This window comes from Rhinolophus hipposideros (genome assembly GCF_964194185.1).
Source record: "Rhinolophus hipposideros genome assembly, chromosome: 25".
NCBI classification, from domain to species: Eukaryota; Metazoa; Chordata; class Mammalia; order Chiroptera; family Rhinolophidae; genus Rhinolophus; species Rhinolophus hipposideros.
Window position 1 is genome coordinate 22,838,920 of NC_138071.1, and position 17,403 is coordinate 22,856,322.

At 53.2% G+C, this 17,403-nt stretch overlaps 2 protein-coding genes across 9 annotated transcripts in view; one reads left to right on the top strand and one right to left on the bottom strand.

The window, feature by feature from the left end:
• On the top strand, positions 1-14,501 carry EPHB6 (EPH receptor B6). 3 transcript variants are annotated; one of them, XM_081038641.1, is made up of 18 exons: positions 1-179; positions 446-634; positions 7,410-7,607; positions 7,891-7,955; positions 8,225-8,981; positions 9,673-9,828; positions 10,082-10,432; positions 10,537-10,661; positions 10,842-11,004; positions 11,223-11,337; positions 11,586-11,638; positions 11,835-11,954; positions 12,071-12,318; positions 12,556-12,729; positions 13,217-13,366; positions 13,628-13,821; positions 13,946-14,101; positions 14,181-14,501. In XM_081038641.1, exons 3-18 carry the CDS (start codon positions 7,508-7,510, stop codon positions 14,287-14,289), a joined length of 3,036 nt encoding a protein of 1,011 aa, XP_080894767.1. In that variant the 5' UTR covers positions 1-179; positions 446-634; positions 7,410-7,507; the 3' UTR covers positions 14,290-14,501. The 3 variants fall into 3 exon arrangements, with proteins under 3 accessions (XP_080894767.1, XP_080894768.1, XP_080894769.1); XM_081038642.1 differs by lacking the exon at positions 446-634 and having other exon boundaries at positions 57-179; XM_081038643.1 differs by lacking the exons at positions 1-179; positions 446-634 and adding an exon at positions 5,555-5,655.
• Positions 13,478-17,403, bottom strand: part of LOC308493026 (transient receptor potential cation channel subfamily V member 6-like) — a 23,234-nt gene continuing 19,308 nt past the window's right edge. For 4 of the 6 annotated variants that reach the window (XM_081038647.1, XM_081038644.1, XM_081038645.1 and 1 more), the window contains 4 exons: positions 17,246-17,312; positions 16,662-16,930; positions 15,454-15,560; positions 14,552-15,299 (listed from right to left, as the gene is read on the bottom strand). In XM_081038647.1, the coding sequence (XP_080894773.1) occupies positions 15,023-15,299; positions 15,454-15,560; positions 16,662-16,930; positions 17,246-17,312 (720 nt within the window). In that variant the 3' untranslated portion in view covers positions 14,552-15,022. Of the gene's footprint in view, positions 13,844-14,001; positions 14,097-14,551; positions 15,300-15,453; positions 15,561-16,661; positions 16,931-17,245; positions 17,313-17,403 lie in introns of those variants that run through there. The other 2 variants (XR_013992598.1, XR_013992599.1) reach the window with 1 other exon arrangement.

Below are 17,403 nucleotides of genomic sequence, written 5' to 3' on the forward strand. Positions count from 1 at the left end.
AGCGCGGCGACGGAGCGCGCGACGCGGTCCCCGGGCTACCTGCGGCCGCCGGCCACCGCCCGGAGCCCCGGAGACTCGCGGCGCGGGAGGACCCGGGCAGCGGGGAGCCGGTCACCGCAGCCGACCAGAGACGCGGGCGGGGCCTCGGGGGGCGCAGACCTGCGAGCCTGTGGCCGACGGTAAGGGGAGCCCTGGGGTGGCAGGCGTGTTGGGGGGGGGGGGGCCTGGGGACAGAGGCATTAAGGTTTGCAAAAGTCGCGGGGCCCTCCAGACATGGCCTCTGCAGATCCTCGCGGGCATTCTGGGGTGGTGCCGCGTAGCCCTCCCACGGCGAGAGCGGGGTTCGCGAGGGGTGTGGACCTGGCCCCCCTGGCTCCGCCGTCCCCTCTGAGCAACCTCCCTGACACCCCATTACGCTTGCTGCTTGGATCCCCCCTGTTTGCAGAGACACCCCTCGGCGGTCCTGCTCTGGGGGTCCCTTGCCGAGGCCGGGCTCCCAGCCTTCTGAAGAGGGTTGCCCACCCCGCCAGTAGCATCTCTCCAGTTCTGGTGGAGCTGGGAGGAGCAAGGAGGTGAAGCCCACACCTGCCCCCAGCTTCTATAGCTCTCCTGCTCCCCACCCCCATCACCACAGGTAAGCCTGGGGCGGGGGGCGGGAAGGCTTGCTTCGTGCTCCCCGAGTTGCACCAAAGTCTACTGCTTGCTGCTGCCCCAGCCCCGCCCCCTCTCGTTCCGTCCGGGAGCTGGGCCCTGGCGGCCCCACACCCCCACCCGCCGATCTTGGCTGTCTGGTACCCTCTCTCCTCCCTTCCCTGGGGGAGCTGGCGAGAACCCAGCATTGCCGATGTTGTAATGTCCCAGGCAGTGCCCGTGGGGAGAAGCGGCTGGGCCTGTTCCCAATCAGTTAACCTGGGCCAGGTCCTCCATCGCCAGGGGAACTTGACTCAGGCTCTGGAAGGGGAGAAGCCCGTTCAGTGGGAAAGGGGCCGTGGGACTGCAGGCACTGCAGGGAAACTGTCCAAGTAATGGGGCACTGGGGGATTGAGACACGCTGAGTACTGTTCAGAGGGGCCACTGGGCTCCTTCAGGGCAATGGCCCTTTTTGTCCCAGGAAGATTAGGGTGGGGCCTTCTCTGTACCTACCTAGTGGCCTAGGGAGGAGGACTCCTTTGAAGTCTATTGGTTCATTCAGGATGCAAGAAGATGGCTGGCAATGATGGCTGTGTCACCAGGATGCTGGGAACAACAGGCAGTGATGGGCTGAGAATGGGAAGGGCAGGACCATTCCTCCCCCAGGCCAGCTGCTCTCCCAGAGCTCATTACCATCTCTTGAGCTAGGCCCTGGGCCCTGTCCACACAGCATTCCTCACTGGGTGGGTGGGTGGGGGAGCTTTGGGGGCTTTTGCAGCCTTCCTTGACTTCCCTGCTTGCCTCCCCCTCCCAGCCCAGGTGTTTCTGCAGAAGCAATTTGTAGGGTAGAGAGCAGTTCACAGGCAGACCAGGGGTGAGGGCTCACGGGTGTACAAGGACCATTTGTGTTCTACACGGAGGTGCATGCTCGCACACACACCTCCCAGCACCCACCGTCCTGCTCCACACCCATCTCACCTCATATACACTCCCTCACACTCTCATACTTGCTCTCCCAGACATGGCCCTGGCACTCATGGGCTTTCTTCCACCATCTTCCACTTACTCATCCTTTATGCACATGTACCGACTGCCCCAACACCCTCCCTTATGCTCTTTTCCAGAGCCACGCATGTCCCCAGTCAGTGCACAGCCAGAATGGCTCATTCTAAGTGGCTGTCTGGCTAAACCCAGACGCTGCCTGTATCTTAAGAGCCTCCCCCAGCTCTACAGTGGGAGGGAGGCACATTTGATAGCATCTGTGTACTCCGGGGTACATTCTCAGGGGCTGGAGGCCTCACGGGATACAGGAGTGTCTTCTACTAGGTAAATCCAGAAATTATCGTCTCCAGCCAGGCAAAGGGGCTAAAGCGCCAGAGGACAGCCACCTCCTCACTATGTGCTCTGGATGCCCTTGTAAAGGCCAGTGGGATCTTTTTCAAGGCAGGAGGCCAGAGGTCCAGGAGACAGCTTCTGAGACCATGTCCAAGGTGAAGATTAAAGGGGAGAGGCTGCAGCATTAAGCTGAGCAAGGATTATACTGGAATTTCCTGGGCGTTTAACAGCTGCAGAACAGGACAGAGGGCAGGGCCTGTGGTCCTGACCCCTCCCACACTGACCCTGTGGCTAACAGGTGTGAGGACAGCTCAGCAACCACACCAGGCATAAAACCATCAGCCCCTTTGCCCTTGGGACCTTCCCGCGCCCCGCTGTCCCCCACCACCTACTTTGCCTCATTGAATGTTCCTGTCTGGGCTCAGTTTGCAGCACTGCCCCTCCTGGGTGTGTTCCGGGTGTCCAGTCCCCTCTGGTCTCCTCTTTCCCTTTGAAGTCACACTTCTGTGCTTGACATCCTGTAAAAGAAACGTGATGTTATCAGTGAGACAACTTGAACTTCTTAGGAGAGAAGCTTAAAGAAAATCCAGGGATAAAAGTTCTTTTGCTTTTACGGTTGACATTATTTTGCTCATTTGATTCCCATCAACTACTACCTCTCCATCTCTGCTTTCTTCTTATAAATGAAAATTTCTAGATATTTTGAAACCTAGAGGGGGGAAAAAGGAGGGGTAAAATACATGCTATCCTAGTCGAAGTTTTATAAATATTTCCCTTTTTTTGTTTAGATTTTCAAGATGAGTAATTATAAAAGATTATAAAGATTAGTAATTATAAAAATAAAATATGCTCACTGTAACAAGAAAAACAATTTAAATATGTGTAAGACAAAGTTAATACCTTGTCCCTCCTTCCTGCATTTCTACCTCTTATAGTAACCAATTTTAATGGCCTGAGATATCTTCTGCCATACTTCCTTCCAAGCTTATTTGGCTTATATTATTTACTTTTTAGAAATTCACTCTGTGGATTGTGGTACATAAACTATATTACATCAGCTTGGTTTGTTCAGAAAAATGATCATAGTTAGCATTTTGATTTGAGCACAGTGAACTTTTGAAATTCTTACAGATTTACTCATTTTTAAATGTTGCATTTTTATAGGTAACTAAACTCATAAGCTGTGATTTGTAAGCTGAGATTCCACACATCTTTAATCTCTGCCAGTTTCTGAAAACAAAATACAATCCTGATGCCTAAGAAACTGTCATATTTTTGTAAACCAAAGAAATGTAGCAGGCTTGTAGATGTAAGTGTCTCAACTGTATGAAGAAGATATAAAATGATACATCCAGAAAAAGAGCAGAGGAAAAAAAAAAGGGAAGTCATAGAATGCAATTTTTGTCGTCGGAAAGTTTGTCTAATCAGTCTCATTTTCTGAGCTATCCTTTTACATCCACATTTCTGCTGCTTCTGGTGTTTTATATTTTAAAAGCATGTACACATCTGAAATTTGACGGTTTTCCTGATTGAGATAAGTTTTCTGCTCTTTCACGGGTTGGAGGATTTCTAAACACTTGCCAGTTCCTTTCACGAGTTGGAAAAGAGAGAGGAATCTCAAGCAGGCCACAAGGAAGAGCAAGGGACCCTGCTTTGCAGAGGCCTTTCTCCCTCGATGTGGATGTGGCCGTAGGGATGGGTTTGGCTACTCCCAGAGTGCACTCTTGGACCAAATGCCGGAAGATGTCCCTAGTCCTCAGCCACTGAAGGCACCTTTGAAAACAACTTCTAAGTCCTGTTTGTTTAGTGTTTCAGACATGTGTGTGGAGTAGCCCTGTTCTTGTCACTTATATTTCTACCTTTGAAACTTATGTCAAAAGAATCTGTAGTGGTAGGAATTAGTTGACAGAAATGTCTTTCATAGCTTAATAAAGTTTCTTCTTTCCATATTTTTATTTTAGCCGTAGAGATACACTCAGATTCTTTCTATGACAGAAAGATTTGAATGTATCTGGTTCGTTTGATAAATGAGAACTGACCTAACTGCCTCCTCTTACTCAGCCACAATTTTTTTTTCTGAAGAAACCTGTTTATAACCTTGAGTCTTCTGGATCCGAAACTAAAATATGTCCTCATCAAACAGCAAAAGTACATTTCTGGGTTCTTTATGGTCCTCAACCATTTCTTTTTAATGAATATCTTTGTTCTTAGTAAATTTTTTGAAAATTGCTGAAGTGGCAATCCACAGGCAATGTCTCCATTTTATTCTTTTCTTTCTGATGCCTCTTGACAACAGAAGCCGAGTGGCTTTAACTTTCATAATTGCTCTTTTCTGGAATTTCTGGAGAGAGGCCAGCTTCATGTTGTCATTAAGATGTCTGCTAAAGCTATGCATGCACGCCCTATAACAGCCACCAGCCATGGTGTTACTTGTATTGTGGGTCATCAAAGCTAATGCTTTGCCAATCCTCATCTTCTAGAATGTTCCATTACTGCACCGCTGATATTATCTGCAGTGCACCTTTTCTCTCATATTTTGCTTCCCTTCCAACAATTCATTGACAGGTATCTAAAATGTTTATTATTCCTTCTCCATGATCATTTATCTAGTTGTCACTTTAGGAAAACACAGTGCTTAATAGTTTCTCCTTTGTACAGATTCCGGAATCCATCTATGCTTTGACTGAAAGAGGCTATTTTAAAGAATATCTGCTGGGCCAATGGTATAATAGGCTTCATTGTTTCAAGACTGTGCTGGCATTTTCAGTTCTTGATAAGCACGTTCCTAAAGACTCTAGCTCTGGACAGAAGCTGGTCAGCTTTGGTGTATCAGGCATGTCTCTAAGTTAAGCCATTGAGACTTTGGGGGTGTACCTACAATGTGAATTACATCGGGATATTTATTAAACAGTCCTTGGTGATGGGGCTGTGCTTTTCACCTCATGATTTCCCTGTGCTTCTTGGAAGCATGTATTTAATCTGTGAATAATTCTAGTAGCATTTGGGACAGTATTGGCAAAGAACCTATGTTTCTTAAGAATAATTTGCCCTATGGAAATGCTTTTTTCCCCCCTCTCCAGCTTTATTGAGATATAGTTGACATATCACATTGTGTGAGTTTAAGGTGTACCACGTGATGATTTGGAAATGTTTTTTTCTTGCCTCCATATGCCCTAAGTTGAACCCTCTGTTTCCCAAATAGGGTTCTAGAAGCATGAAAGGTAAATGTCAGTGGCTAGTAGGCAGAGAACCACCTCACGTCAGCCCATACAGATGTAGAAACGGTATCTTTTCATGGTAATCACGTGGAGGTAACACTGAAGGCTTCATCTTACAGTATAGCCAGCATTACCAGGAAAAAATAGATTAGTAGAAATCAAATCATGATTTTCATATTCATCGAAGTTAAATATAGTTTAATAGGTTGATTTTAGCTTCACTGTGAAATGTGTCGTTTTCAACTGTATCCAGAAGAAAAAGTGTTCCAACTTTCAACTGGCTTTCTTTCTTTCTTTTTTTTCTTTCTTTTTTACTCTCAGTCCTATGCCTTTTGAGCAACATGCCTCTTGTTTTCTTCTCAACAGAAATAAATGCGATCTCCTGCTCTTGACCATGCAACGGACTTTTGAGGCTTAGTCACCAGGAAAGAGACAGGTCACCACTAATCTCTAGACCAAGGAGCAAAAGGAGGTCTGAGCCTGTTTGTTGTCCCCGTGACCCTGAGGTAGCCATGCCTCCCCATCACGTGCTTGAGGCCTGCAGGGTGTACTTACTTCTAAAGGCTCGGGGGCATTTTATATAAAAGGGTAGTTTATTACATAGTTGGAAAAATCATTTTGGGAGCATGAATATGATTTCAATGCATTTTACTAAACAATTAATTATCTACAGATTTAAAGCAATTTTTTTAGAGGTTTCAATTGAATATCCAAGATTTTTAAAATACAAAAATTAAAGGGAATACAGTGACAGTGAGCCTTCTTTGCACCAGCTCCCGTCCTGTCCCTTCCCCTTTCTTCCCAGGTTTTGTCTACCCATCATAATGACCCACACATGAATATGGATATGTCTGTCCTTAAACGACCAATCGGGAACATGCCTTACACTGTTCTGCACCGGACTTTCATTTGGAAATTATTTTCAGTGCATAAACAGTAGCCCTATTCCTTTTGAAGGCACAATCTTCAATTTTTTTTATAATTTAAAAATATTTTTCAATTACACTTGACATACAATATCATATTAGTTCCAGGTGTACAACATGGTGGTGAGACATTTATAAACCTTACGAAGTGATGTCCCCATGAGTTCAGTACCTATCTGATGTCATCCATAGTTATTATGATATTATTGACCAAAGTCCCTAGGCTGTACTCTATAAACTATCCCTATAAACTATCTTCCTAATGATGAATAGTTACTTTACAGTCTTTTCCTTTACAAACAATTTTACAGTGAATATCCTTGTTTGAATATCTGTGCAAACAGATCCAAGTACACGGTACCCGAAGGACACATTCTTAGAAATGAAGCTGCTAGACAGACATCACCAGTTGTCCTTCCAAAAAGACATACCAGTTTGAACTTGTAAGCACAGTGAATATAAGAGAGCCTATTTTTCCACACCTTCTCTAACCCACTGCATTATTAATCTCATAGGACAAAATACCATGTCACTGTTTGTTGCAACGTGACTTCCTTTCCTGGTGAGCAGTCGAGAAGCATCTTTGCATCTATTTAAGACATACATTTATTTTTCTGTAAGCCCCAGGAAAAAAAATGCGCCCCTTGTGGAGCGAGGACCTTTGTTCGTGAAATGTAGGTGTGCCAGACCTACATAGCTCTCTCCCTTCTCAATACTGACTCTTTCTCAGATGGAATCTTTACACCTATGTTCTTTACATCTGTTCTTGCACCCACCCTTTCGTCATAACCCACAGCTCTCCTCCTGCAGCCCCTCTTGCTTCACTGCCTCTCTGAAATGTCTATAGAGTGTCCAGGGGTGTTGGCGAGAGAGGAATCATGTGTCCCTGGGGAAGGAGTAGCTTTTAACCCACTTTCTTTTAATGAGAAAAGCTCCCGACGTTCAATACAGGGTGGCTGTAGGAGGAAGAGAAGTGAGTAAATACAGAGAAAGAATGAGAATAGCTCCTTACAGAAGAAAAGGGTAAGACTGGCCCAGAACTAACTGCCCTGTGCTCTAGAGAAAGGGTCATGAGGAACAAATGTAGGGAGGGAGCAACCCGGCACATGGCCCTCCAAGATGGTGGACTTGGCACAGGCCAGGAGAGAGTCAGGGCCCTCTTGGCTGTCACCCCACGGTTGGTGCTGAGACAGTTTGAGAGCTATGACAGGAGTCACAGGGTCAGGTTTTGGAGCCTGGTCCATCTATGAAGCAATGCATTTACCTTCCGCCAGCATCTTCTGGTCCTGTGTCTCCCCAGGAAGCAAGCTTGGTGTAGGCCCCAATCTTGTGAAGCAGCCGCCCTGCCTGGGAGCAGGGTGGTGGCCAGAGCAATGGTGGGAGCGCTGAAGATGCCCCATGGCTGCTGAGGGTGCTGCCCGGTCAGGGAGCAGAGTGGTGGGCATGGTGTGCAGTCTCTGGGTACTCATCCTGGTGTCGTCCGTTCTGGCACTGGAAGGTAAGAGGGAGAGGGCACCAGAGAACCACCATCTGCCAGGAGAGACCCAATGTGGGTGGGAAATGGGAACAATTCAGAAAAGGCAGAAAAGAGTGAAGACATCAAAAGGGGAAAAGGAGTGGGGACGGTTTCAGAGCAAGGCTCTCCATGGACAGCTGTGCTCCTGCTCGTGAATTACATAGACCAGGGAGGGAAATTCTTTCTTCTTCATGGGAACGGGGTGGGGGTTAGCAGAGCTGGCGGGCACCTTGGCCACTTCATTCCCCTTCTTATCTCTGGGCAGAGGTATTGCTGGACACCACTGGAGAGACATCTGAGATTGGCTGGCTCACCTACCCACCAGGGGGGGTGAGTGCCACTCTTGCATTTCTGAACTCATCGCCCCTCCCTCACCCTGGCTCCCTACACTGTAGAATTCAGGAAGGAAACCCTGGGTAGGGACTAATGGAATGACACTCCTTCTCTCCAGAGGAACAGGACTTTGGGGGGTATCCTCACCCTGCTCTGCCCATCATTAATTTTCAATCTCAGTGGAAGAGATATGCCCCCCCCCAACTTCCTGCACCCTCCAAGCCCTGAGCAGCTAACGTGGTCTCCTGGCCCTGCCCTCCCTGCAGTGGGATGAAGTGAGCGTCCTGGATGACCAGAGACGCCTGACGCGGACCTTTGAGGCCTGCCACGTGGCAGGGGCCCCACCAGGCACCGGGCAGGACAACTGGCTGCAGACCCACTTTGTGGAGCGGCGAGGTACACAGAGGGCACACATCCGACTCCACTTCTCCGTGCGGGCATGCTCCAGCCTGGGTGTGGCAGGGGGCACCTGCCGGGAGACCTTCACGCTTTACTACCGGCAAGCCGAGGAGCCCGACAGCCCCGACAGCCTTTCAGCCTGGCATCTCAAACGCTGGACCAAGGTGGACACCATTGCAGCAGATGAGAGCTTCCCTGCCGCCTCGGCCTGGGCCGTGGGGCCCCGTGGGGAGCCTGGACCTCGGGCTGGGCTGCAGCTGAACGTCAAAGAGCGAAGCTTCGGCCCCCTGACCCAGCGGGGCTTCTATGTGGCCTTCCAGGATACCGGGGCCTGTTTGGCTCTCGTGGCCGTCAAGCTCTTCTCCTACGCCTGCCCCTCTGTGCTCCGCACTTTCGCCTCCTTCCCTGAGACACAGGCCAGTGGTGCCGGGGGTGCCTCCCTGGTGGCAGCCGTGGGCACCTGTGTGGCTCATGCAGAGCCAGAGGACGATGGAGGTGGGGCCCAGGCAGGGAGCAGCCCCCCCAGGCTGCACTGCAATGGGGAGGGCAAGTGGATGGTAGCTGTCGGGGGCTGCCGCTGCCAGCCCGGGCACCAGCCTGCGCGTGGAGACAAGGCCTGCCAAGGTGAGATCCCATCTCCTTGCTCTTGGTCTGAATCTGCCCACCTGCCTCCACCTTAGGGCTCCTTTCCTGCACAGCCCAAGCCTCAGTTTTATCCCCGAAAGGTCAGGAATGAGTGATTTTAGGAATGGACTCCTGTTCTTTCCAGATTGATTTCCTAAAGCACACAAAGTTGCTCTCATCCACTCATCTGAAGTTTCTAAAACCTTCTGCAGACTTCCACAGCCATTGCTGACGCTCTTAGGGCTGCAGGCAGGAGAAGCAAAGGGCATCAAAAGGAGCTGAACTCCTGGGTTATCTTGGGATTCGGTCCTTTGTCCGCACTTGCCCTGTCTGTGGGGTGGGGGTCGTCCCAGGGCAGGTGAGACTGGGAGGCAGGCAGAAGGCACTGGGTCCGGGCTTTGGGCTAAGGAGACAGCTTCTGCAGAGGGAGGTTATGCAATGAAGCCTACAGACACCTACATCTGGTGCTTGGCCTGCCCGTAGCCCCCGCCCACCGCACTGTTTCCATCCGTGGAAATGCAATTCCACCCCCAGTGAAATGGCAGACTAATCTCTGCCCCAGGGAGGGGAAGACGGAAGAGAGAGGTGAGGATTCCATCCAGGGAAGAAATGAGGAACTCACCCTTTGTCAGATGTGTGGGGCTTGGGGAGGGTGGGGGGAAGTGAGCCAAGCCTCCACTCTGCTCCTCAGCTTGCCCTGAGGGTTCCTACAAGGCCTTGCCCGGGAATGCCCCCTGCTCACCGTGCCCTGCCCGCAGCCACGCCTCCGACCCTGCGGCCCCCAAGTGCCCCTGCCTTGGGGGCTTCTACCGGGCCAGTTCCGACCCCCCAGAGGCCCCCTGCACTGGTGAGTCCCCCACCTGCCCGAGAGGTAGAAACAAGGCTGGGAGTGGGGCCTCGTGTTCTTGGCGTCCTCCCCCATCCTCCCCGACCCACCTGCCTGGCGCCTCCGCTCCGCGGCTTCCTGGCTCCACCCCTTTCGTTCTGGCCCCACCCCTTTCTTTCTGGCTCCTCCCCTGCCTCCTTTTTCCGCAATCACTCCTTCTCTGTTAACTCCCGTTTTCGTGACCCTTTCTCCTCGCACCCGCCCGCCTCCCCAGGCCCGCCTTCGGCTCCCCGGGAGCTTTGGTTCGAGGTGCAAGGCTCAGCACTCATGCTGCACTGGCGCCTGCCCCAGGAGCTGGGGGGCCGAGGGGACCTGCTCTTCAACGTCGTGTGCAAGGAGTGCGGGAGCCCCCAGGAGCCCCGGAGCGGGGCCGCTTGCCGCCGCTGCAGGGATGAGGTGCACTTCGACCCCCGCCAGAGGGGCCTGACTGAGAGCCGGGTGTTAGTCGGGGGACTTCGGGCACACGTACCCTACATCTTGGAGGTGCAGGCTGTCAACGGGGTGTCAGAGCTCAGCCCCGACCCTCCCCAGGCTGCAGCCATTAATGTCAGCACCAGCCACGCGGGTGAGCCTTTTCCTCCGCCTGAGGCCTCACCTCGCCTCCTTAGGACCCCTCCCCCACTCCTGCCTCCTGGCCCCCGGAAACCCCCTACTAACCCCCAACTCCAGTTCCCTCTGCAGTCCCCGCGGTGCACCAGGTCAGCCGGGCACCCAACAGCATCACGGTGTCCTGGCCGCAGCCAGACCAGACCAACGGGAATATCCTGGACTATCAGCTGCGCTACTATGACCAGGTGGGGAGGGGTGGGACAGCCCAGCGGGGCTGGGGGGAGCTTGCAGTGCCGTACAGTGGGATCAGGAGAGGTGCCCGGTAGCCCTGCGCAAGGTGGGAGGTCCCGGAAGCAGTTGGGGGTAGGAGCAGGGGTGAAGGGCTGGGACCTGCTGGCAGGGAGTTGAGTGGCTGTCACCCCCAGGCAGAAGATGAATCGCACTCCTTCACCCTGACCAGCGAGACCAACACGGCTACTGTGACGCAGCTAAGCCCTGGCCACATCTATGGCTTCCAGGTGCGGGCGAGGACCGCGTCAGGCCACGGCCCTTACGGGGGCAAGGTCTATTTCCAGACGCTGCCTCAAGGTGAGAGGAAGCCTGGATGGACAGGGAGACACTGGGGTGGAGAGGAGAGGCCCAGGGGCCTTCCAGGCCTTGCACCCTCTCCCAGAACCCTCCAGAGTAGAGACTGTGCAGAGAGAACGAGTGGCTGAGCTCTGACTGTCGGCTCTGTGGATGCGTGGGTGGGTGGGTGCTTATGCAAGGCCTTGCCCACCTGTGATCCTGGGTGGCTGATTCCTCAGGTGAGCTATCTGCCCAGCTTCCGGAGCGCCTCTCCTTGGTGATTGGGTCCATCCTGGGGGCTTTGGCCTTCCTCCTGCTGGCGGCCATCACTGTGCTAGCTGTTGTCTTCCAGAGGTGAGCCCCTTCCCGCCATGCCCCCACCCGTCGCACTCTGTCTCATGACCTCCAGTCCTGGCAGCTCCAAGGCTGCTGGAGAAACCCCCACCAACCAGCCCCTTCCCCGGGCCCATGTGGAGGTGGGAAGGAGGGACCCGGCCCGGTATCCCTCACGGCACAGATCCCTGGCTAGACAGCAGCCTGTGTGGGGGGCAGAAGTGGGAGGAAATGGGAGTGTCATTCCAGGATGCTGGTTTGTCCCTCAGGAAGCGGCGTCGGACAGGCTACACAGAGCAACTGCAACAGTACAGCAGCCCAGGTGAGGCGGTTGGGGTGTCGGGGTGCACAGACAAAAGCTGGGGGCTTGGGCCAAGAGCACCCCAGGCAAGGCTGGGATCCCCCAAGGTTGAGGGGAGCTCCTTGGCACCGTCTTCGCAAGTACGAGGGCATGCCTGTGGTGTGTGGGCAGTCCAGCCTTGTGCCACACCCTCCTAACGCACACCATACACCTACAGGGCTTGGGGTGAAGTATTACATCGACCCATCCACATACGAGGACCCCTGCCAGGCCATCCGAGAATTTGCCCGGGAGGTAGACCCTGCATATATCAAGATCGAGGAGGTCATTGGGGCAGGTATTGTGGGGGCAAAGGGAGGGCCGAGCAGCATTCTTGTAAACATGGCCGGATACCGTGAGCCCACGGTCCTTCCTTGACCACCACCCACCCCCAGCCTACACCTGTCCTCCCAGGCTCTTTTGGAGAAGTGCGCAGGGGCCGGCTGCAGCCCCGGGGACGGCGGGAGCAGGCTGTGGCCATCCAGGCCCTGTGGACCGGAGGTGCCGAGAGCCTACAGATGACCTTTCTAGGCCAGGCCGCATTGCTGGGTCAGTTCCAGCATCCCAACATCCTGCGGCTGGAGGGCGTGGTCACCAAGAGCCGGCCCCTGATGGTGCTGACGGAGCTCATGGAGCTGGGCCCCCTGGACAGCTTTCTCAGGGTCAGTCCCACCTGGGGAAAGGAGGCGGCCCTGGGGTCTGGCAAAGCGTGGTTCTCAGGTGTTCTAGAGGCATGGCCCTGTATCTTCGCTCCCTCCCGCCCACCCTCTGTGGTCTTCAGCCTTCATTCCCAGACCATTTTCTGAGTCCCAGATCCCCTCGCCCTTTCATGCTAATGTCTGCTGTACATGCGTCCAGGTTCCCCACCCCGTTGCTGACCTCTGACCCCTGCCCCTCAGCAGCGGGAGGGCCAGTTCAGCAGCCTACAGCTGGTGGCCATGCAGCGGGGAGTGGCTGCTGCCATGCAGTACCTGTCTAGCTTCACCTTCGTCCACCGCGCACTCTCTGCCCACAGCGTGCTGGTGAACAGCCACCTGGTATGCAAAGTAGCCCGTCTTGGCCACAGCCCTCAGGTGAGAACACAACCCCAGGGGCTCTGTATCCTTCATCAGGTGCTGGAAGGTGAACCAGAACCTGGGGTGGGGACCTCAGGTGGCTTATCATTGTGTCTGAAGGACTGGAGCTCACCTGTGCTCCATCCAGGATAGAAGCCAGGGGGACATGGAAGGATTTCAGGAACTGGGGAAGGCAGGAGGACCCCAAAAACCTAGAGACATCTCCTGCCATTCCCCTCATGGCCATAGACTCCAGTCAGAGAAGCTGAGTACAAATCCTGACCATGCCCCCTAAACTCTGACTTTGCCCACATTCACATTTCCCTGTGCCTCAGCTTCTGCATCTAATATTGGAGATAATATCTACTCTACAGGGTTGTTATGAGGATTCAGAGAGGTGCTTGATGTGAAACCCTTGCCTCACGTCTGAGCACAAAGTAGTTGCTCAATAAATGTGACTATTGCTGGGATTCACGCTGTTATTACTTTTGACCCTACTCCTCAGGGCCCAGGTTGTATGCTTCGCTGGGCAGCCCCAGAGGTCATTGCCCACGGAAAACATACAACATCCAGTGATGTCTGGAGCTTTGGGATTGTGATGTGGGAAGTGATGAGTTATGGAGAACGGCCCTACTGGGACATGAGTGACCAGGAGGTGAGCTCTTGACCTAGACGTTGGTGATTCCCCATCCGCGATCCCTCCAACCCTCCAGCTTCATGGACTCACACATTCTGAGACCTCCATTCACTAATCCATTCCCATCCTAAGATCTCATGGCTGTATCTTTTATTTTTAAGCTCTTTCCGCACTGTAACCTCATGCTCCCCCTGATCCCAGCCCACTCTCTTACCTAACAATATTCTCTCTTCCACTTGCAATAGCTTCCCCTCACCATATTCTTCCTCCAACTCCCAGGTGCTAAATGCAATAGAGCAGGATTTCCGGCTGCCCCCGCCTCCAGGCTGTCCTCCTGGGCTACATCTGCTTATGCTGGACACTTGGCAGAAGGACCGTATCCAGCGGCCTCACTTTGACCAGCTGGTGGCTGCATTTGACAAGATGATCCGCAAGCCAGACACTCTGCAGGCTGGCGGGAGCCCCGAGGACAGGTCTGGAGCTTGGGGCAGGAACCTGGGAAAGCCAGGGAGGGTAGATGCAAATTAAAAAGAAAATGGAGGAATGGGGGGCTAGAAGGAAGAGGGGACTTTGACCTGCCGGCCCCTCCCCCCTTAGACCATCTCAGGCCCTTCTGAACCCTGTGGCCCTGGACTTTCCTTCTCTGGACTCACCGCAAGCCTGGCTTTCAGCCATCGGACTGGAGTGCTACCAGGACAACTTCTCCAGGTTTGGTCTCTGCACCTTCAGTGACGTGGCTCAGCTCAGCCTGGAGTAAGCAGGGAGAGACGGGCCGGGGGAGCCTGGGATGTTGGAGATGCTGGCCCAGCTTTAATCCACTCCTTCCCCCCAGAGACCTGCCTGCCCTGGGCATCACTCTCGCTGGCCACCAGAAGAAGCTACTGCACAACATCCAGCTCCTTCAGCGGCACCTGAGGCAGCCAGGCTCAGTGGAGGTCTAAGGCCCTGGCAGGAAGCTGTGAACTGACAAAGCTTAGGACCCAGCCCCGCACACAGGTCCAAGGAGGGACATGGGAGACGGGAGCCAGTCTCCATCTTGGCCCCTCGTGCTCTGCACACTCAACGCGACCCTCTGGAAGCTTCCTTCCCCTGCCCTCTGCCCCTTTCCTGCCCTCCCTCCCTCTCCATATTAAAGGGAAAGAAGGGATTTTGCAAGTTGGTGGTGTGGTGAGGCCTCAGTCTGCAATGAAAGGCTAGGAAGGTGACACCACAGAGCAGGGAACACGTTTATTGGAAGGTAGAAGGTGACAAGACTCCACCAGCTTCACCCCACCCCCGGAGTAGTACCTGTCCCCTCACTCACACACGTCCTCCACAAACCTCCCCCACAACTCTCTGGAGCCCCCCCACGGGGCAGGGCTCTCCCCCTTCCCACTCTGACACTGGGGTAGAGACTGGATGCCAGACGTGGCAAGCCTACCCTTAAAGTGCTTGCTCTGACAGTGCAGGGAGCCTTCATTAGGGCCAAAGAGGGGGCGCCGGCCACCCCCTGGCTTTCCCTTTGCTCCGGAGCTGAAGGAGTAGAGGAGACCTGGAGCACAGGTCTTCCCAACTATTCTCCTCCTTTCCCCCTCGACCTGGGAGGGTGAGATGTCTAGGTATTTTGGGTTTCGCTTTTGTAACATTCCCACGACAAGGAGAGCGCCTGCTGGGAACCAAAGCAAGAACACAGGCTCAGATCTGATATTCCCAGCCCTCCTCTTCCAGGCCCTTGTTGACCACCCCCCTCAGTTCTGTCTTCAGGGTCCCTTGCCGGAGTTTCCCCCAGTGGGTGTTGCTGCGGGACATGCTCTGTGACACTGAGGGGGCAGGAAGGGGCAGGTGGGGGCCGGAGGGGCGGCGGGGCTGCAGTTTCTCCGAATCTTTGTCTGAGCTGTCCCAGCCCCGTTTGTGGAAAGCCTGTACGTAGCGCCGGGCTCGCTCCTGGTTGACATCCTGTTTGTCCTGCACCCTGTGGAGAGCAGAGGACTTGAGAGGCAGCCAAGGCCAGGGGGCTGTCTGCTGCCTGTCCTGCCATCCCCAGCCCAGCGGGCCTTTTCCTCATACGCTGGGCCCTGGGAGCCGGAGGGGGTCTGAGCAGAGGCCAGCCCTGCACCGTCACTCACCGCAGGAACCAGCGGTCCCCCAGCCCATAGTCTCGCCCGAAGATCCCCGAGCGAGGCCACAAGCAGCGAGGTAGCTTCCGCTCCAGCATCACCGTGGTGGCCACAACCTGCGTTGGGGAACAGAAGAGGAAGTCAGAGACCAGGCTGGGGACGGACGGAGAGGAAGGGCTGGGAAAAGTGAGGGTGCCAGGCAGAGGGATGACAGTTTAAGCAACAGCTGGGAGACACAGGAGCTCATGGTTTCCCAGGGGTGACAAACCGCACCGCTAAGCTGATGGTGGTGCCGGTGGTGTCAGCTATGTCGACCCCCTTCTGTGGGAGAGTCCATGGGACATGAGCCCCGCAGTTCTTTGCCCAGTGACCCAACACCCATGCTGATGCTGGGCTGGTCCTGCAAGAGGTTGAGTGACCTCACTCCAAGGAGAACAGGAAGGTGAGCCAAGCAAACAGAGAGAGGTCCTCAGGGCTACAGCATATTTCGACCCTACAGACATACTGACTGTTTATAAATGCAAGCATCCTACTGAGAAATCTAATAGTACATTTGCATGGAAAAAAAAATATTTTCCTGAGCAAATCCCATTTAGCCAGTTTGGGTTTTTTAAACTCCATTTTCTACAAAGCACCCTTAAGTGCCATCCAGTTTGTGCCATTTCCATTTTTATTTTGCTGAAATTATTTTGCTGAGACAGATTATTTTCTACGTATATTTTTAAATGATGATGTGATGCATTTAATGGTCTTTTGTGCCCATCATGATGCTCTGGCTGAACATGATTTCTGCTGCCATAGGGAGTTTTTGTGGCATTATTTTTAACGTGTTATTTTTCTGGGTCAAATTTTGAAGACTTAAATATTGCCAAAAAGATGTGGTACTCCAGCTTTTTATGCAGCAACAAAATTTACTGAATGCCACTTTCATACCTATTAGCCTTATTTCTTGATTTATGTCTTCTAGATTATTCTGGAAAAGACTGAGGGTTTTTTAATTTTTGAGCAAACTGAGGGATTGTTTTCAGCTATTCCAGTATTGCTTGGTGGTATTGCTAATCCAGTTCTTCTGTACACTTTGCCTTATTCTGTGTACTGTGCAATAACCATCCAAACAGATGTAGGGTCAAAATATCCTGCTTCTACCCGAATGTGTCCCTGTCCTCAGCAGGAAGGGAATGACTTGCACTAAGTCTCCCAGCCACCAGGGGGCGCACCTGAGCCCGCCAGAGCTCATCCCGCTCGTGGGCCACCCGCCAGTGAGTGTCACCCATCATGGCTATGAGGAGGTTGAGCATGAGCAGCGTGGCGATGATGGCGAAGGCAGCATAGGTGATGCTGTACATGAAGGGCAGGTCCACGTCATAGTTGGCAGGGCCATCGATGATGGTGAGGAACATCTCGAAGGTGCTGAACAGTGCCATGGGGTAGTTGTAGAAATGGCCCAGCTCATCGGGGTTCTCCGTCTGGAAGATGATATAGAAGGCTGCTCCACCCAAGGGGGTGAGGGTTACCGTGTTGAGGGTAACCATGGACATGGCTGAACCAGGCCAGCTCTCTGCTGCCTGTTTCCCTCGCCTCCGAGAGCACCATCCCAGCCCCTCGTCGCTCAATAACTTTGGGCTCTCATGTTGCCTTGTTTTCTACATGGTTCATCCTCCTGATCCCAAGAGCCACCTGTCCCTGACATTCCGAGGTTTCCCTTCCCTCCTGCCTTCCCCAAGCTTATCTGAGCCATTCAGTGCTCTAGGCTCCTCCACCCTCTCCCTCTCACGGCCCCCATCCTGAATAGATGATTTACCTGAGGTAAAGCCCAGGATGACCACAGCCATCAGCCAGCAGAATCGCAGCAGGTCACCAAAAATCATCTAGAAGGGGGAGAGGGGAGGGAGAACACAGCTGTCACTTGAGTCACGGCCCCTTCACGCCTCTAACAGGTCTAAACCATGAGAACTCACA